At 36.6% G+C, this 3841-nt stretch overlaps 1 protein-coding gene across 1 annotated transcript; it reads left to right on the plus strand.

Annotated features, from left to right (window-relative positions):
* The first annotated feature begins 433 nt into the window (after positions 1 to 433).
* On the plus strand, positions 434 to 2510 carry LOC103401042 (NEP1-interacting protein 1). The gene is made up of 5 exons (XM_008339746.4): positions 434 to 898; positions 1411 to 1589; positions 1737 to 1820; positions 1934 to 2101; positions 2205 to 2510. Exons 1-5 carry the CDS (start codon positions 739 to 741, stop codon positions 2325 to 2327), a joined length of 714 nt encoding a protein of 237 aa, XP_008337968.3. The 5' UTR covers positions 434 to 738; the 3' UTR covers positions 2328 to 2510.
* Positions 2511 to 3841: the final 1331 nt, after the last annotated feature.

The following is a 3841-nucleotide window of genomic DNA, read 5'->3' on the forward strand; positions in this document are numbered from 1 at the left end:
TCTCTTGAGTCTTGGTTGAAAAATGGGTGTTTGAAAATTAAAAACCAATTTCAGGTGACGGGATTTGTGGGACCATTAATTTTTTTTTGGGTCAATTTTGTGGGACGATTTTACAGCCTGAACAACTTGATCATTTATCAAAGCAGAAGCTTCTTAATATCGGGTCTCTCTCCCTCTCCTCTCTCACATGTATTTTCTGACCCTATTCCCATTTCTTCATTCTCTCATACATTATTTTTTATCTTATTATCTTTATAAAATAATCAATATAAGATGTTGACGTGATTTAATATGACCGTTCAAATATGAAAGCATGGAAAGGTAAAGAGAGTAGGAGGCAGAGAACCATCCTCCTTTTCTGATACCAAAATTACCAATCTTTTTCTACAAAGCCTATATTTGCTTTTATCCACGAGCAAATATAGCTGTAACGGAAGAAAAACAGAGCTTAATAACCTAGAGAGAGAAAGCGATAGAGAGAGAGTAGCAGAGAGAGATTATGTCAAAGAAGAAAAAGAGCTTTAAATGCGAGTTGGTGATGTGGTTTTCTCTTCTTCATACACCTAGCCATCCATCCCTCCTCACTTTATATATATATATATATATATATATATATATATATTCATGTGCAGGGAGATATTCTTAGTTTAAAAAGGGTTTTAAATTCATATATTTTTGCTTTAAGATCAACTAACATCCAGCTACAAACCCAAAAGCCTTCTTCTTCTATAAACGCAAATGGCAATGGATTTTATTGCGCACCCATCTCGTTTTTCTCCTTCCTATTCGTTTTCGTTGGGGAATTTCATCGAACGGGTCAAGGATTTCTGCAACTTCGCCGTCTCTGCGGTTCTGGGGAACGTTTTCTCTGCGATCTTCACCTTCTTCTTTGCATTAGGTTTGTTTTATTTTCTGTTTTCTGAATTGCGTTCTGCTTGTTCGTTGAAGGTTGTTGTCGTTCTTTTGCTATTGCATTAAAGGGTGGAAATTTTGCAATGAATTGGATTTTGGCTCTTGGAATTAATAATTTCTGCAGGAAAGATCATTTGGGTTTCTGTATCTGTGACAGAGGAAATGAATCCAATAATTGCATGTATTTGGATTCCTGAATTTTGTGGGGAGAATTGAATTGAGTTGAATTTCATATGCCATTGTTTTGTTAAATTCTGGCTCCAATCAAAGTTAATAGCTTTACTGGATGACAAAAGGTTTTTTTTTTTTTGGTAAAGTTTGTTCATCAATATGTGTGTATTTGTGTCTGGATCCTTGGAACATAGCGCGTTTTCGAAACTAAGAACTGTATGTTATATTGTCCTTTTGGGAACATGCGATAAAATTGGAACGATACAGAGGAGAATTGTATGTTATGATAAGATTCTCACTCAATGAAATGGTAATTTTTGTGTGCAGTGGGCACCATGTTAGGAGCAATGACTGGAGCTTTGATAGGGCAAGAAACTGAGAGTGGATTTGTGAGAGGAGCTGCAGTTGGAGCAATATCAGGAGCTGTTTTTTCAATTGAAGTGTTTGAATCTTCCCTTATTCTTTGGCAATCAGATGAATCAGGAATTGGGTGTCTTCTGTATTTGGTGAGCAATTAAAAATTTGGGGACCCCATTCTTTATATGGTTAGGTGGTCACTGTTCAAATGCCTCAAATGTTTGGTTTATTAGAATATTAAGTAGCAAATGCCATTATTATGGGTGCCTAATTCGTGTTTCGTGTAATCTATGCAGATTGATGTCATTGCTAGTCTCCTAAGCGGTAGATTAGTCCGCGAGCGGATTGGCCCCGCCATGTTAAGTGCAGTGCAAAGTCAGGTAATTTCAATGCTTAGATGCTAGTCTTATGTGAGGCAACATAAACTCCAAGAGGCTCATTCATGAGCTTGCTAATTACTAAATTATTATTCGTTCTGCTGTGCTTTAACCAGATGGGTGCTGTGGAATCAAGCTTTGACGAGATCCCCAACATCTTCGACACTGGCGGCTCCAAAGGGTTGCCCGGAGATTCAGTTGAAAAGATCCCAAAGATCAAAATTACCTGCCACAACAACGTGGATGCTTCTGGGGAGAAAGTCTCCTGTTCAGTTTGCCTTCAGGTAAAAAAAAATCTTAAAAAACCGTCTTTCGCTCATCAGCGAGAGAATTAGTCTCTGTTTCGAACTTAGCTATTGATATCGTGAATTTTTTTTACATGATCAGGATTTTCAGCTTGGAGAGACAGTAAGAAGTTTGCCACATTGCCATCACATGTTTCACTTGCCTTGTATAGATAAGTGGCTCCTAAGGCATGGCTCATGCCCTCTCTGCAGAAGGGATCTGTGAATCTGATGATCTTCCTGTAAATTACCAAATGAGTAAAGAGTTGTTTATTGAATTATACAAATTTTGTACCCTTTTCATCTCTACTGTCATTCACCAGGCTGCTCCAGTAGCTTCATGCTACATTGTGAATTCATGTATAAAAATTTTGATTGTGGTACTTATAAACCTTTTCATTGCACAGAATCCCCTCCTTTTAACTGTTTTACAGCACTCCTTTGGCACTGCAAGGACATTGTTGTAATCCTACTTTTTGTACTCGCAAGACAGACATGGGATTTTTACGGTGTCTTTGAGTATGAGGTGCTCCTGGTTTTTTAAACGTAAGATCTTGGAAAAAGCTCGGAGAATCCTATGCTCTGGAACGCCATAGAAATTTGGGTTGTGATTTTCACACTTCCTTAACTACTTTTCTCACACCCATCTCTATTTTTTAATAGTTAATTGGTATCCTACATTTAATCTTTCATATATACCCTTCCTACTCTTTTATGGTAATTAATGAAAGATTAAATAGAGGGGTATATATGGAAGATCAAATAGTAGGATACCAATTAAGTACTAAAAATAAGGAGGGGTGTGGAAAAAGTAGTTAAGGGTGTGTGAAAATCACAACCCTATAAATTTTTGCCCATTTATAAGGGTCTATATGAGTTTTAGTTGAATTAGGAATTTTCAATTGCAATGCCAGATTTGTCTGCACAAGTAAAGATGTCAATAACTATTCTAGCATGGTCTCACCTGTTGTGCATGCCACCATGCCACCATGCCTCCCCTTACAAGGAAAAGTCCTTTTTAGGTCAAACAATATCATGCGGGGGGAAGATTCGAATATATGATCTCGTGTGCAAAAGAAAACGCTCTTAATTATATGAGTTACAAATTTTTCGCTTTGTAAAGATGATTTAGAAGTTATCTTTTCCATAATCCCACTTTAATCCACAGAGCAATTGGGCTTAACTTTCCATTAACATAAAGCGTAACCCAATAATTTCTCTTCTGGTGCAACTGTTGAGTATTAGTTGGCTCCAACAATTGACATAGTTTGGTGTAAATTTTGCTGACGAAGTTATCTCATCAGGTAGGTAGGAACTTTATATCACACTAGAAAACATTTTTCTTTTAAATATGGTTGTGTTTTTTTCATGTATATTTTGTGTTTTCTTTTCTTTCCAAGCCATTTTTCCAAGAACAAAATAAAAAAGCCATTTGTGTGTGTATATGGTGTTCCGAAAAGAATAACCTATGATTGTAGGGAAGTCACTTCCTCACGTATTTTTTCCTTTCATTTTAGATATTTGAATTGAATAAATCAAAGTATGATTAAATACCATAAGTAAATAGGAGTTTTCAGATGGAGAAAATTGTGCCAAGATTTTTTCATCATTGACTATAATGGCATGAAATAACATAAACACGAATTAAGTCCGCTTAGCATCTACAATTTACTGTGTTGGACGGTCGGATCATACCCATGCCGTCCAATCACATGTGTAGCAACGCGTCGATCTTACTTC

The sequence above is a fragment of the Malus domestica genome, chromosome 15 (assembly GCF_042453785.1).
Source record: "Malus domestica chromosome 15, GDT2T_hap1".
NCBI lineage: Eukaryota > Viridiplantae > Streptophyta > Magnoliopsida > Rosales > Rosaceae > Malus > Malus domestica.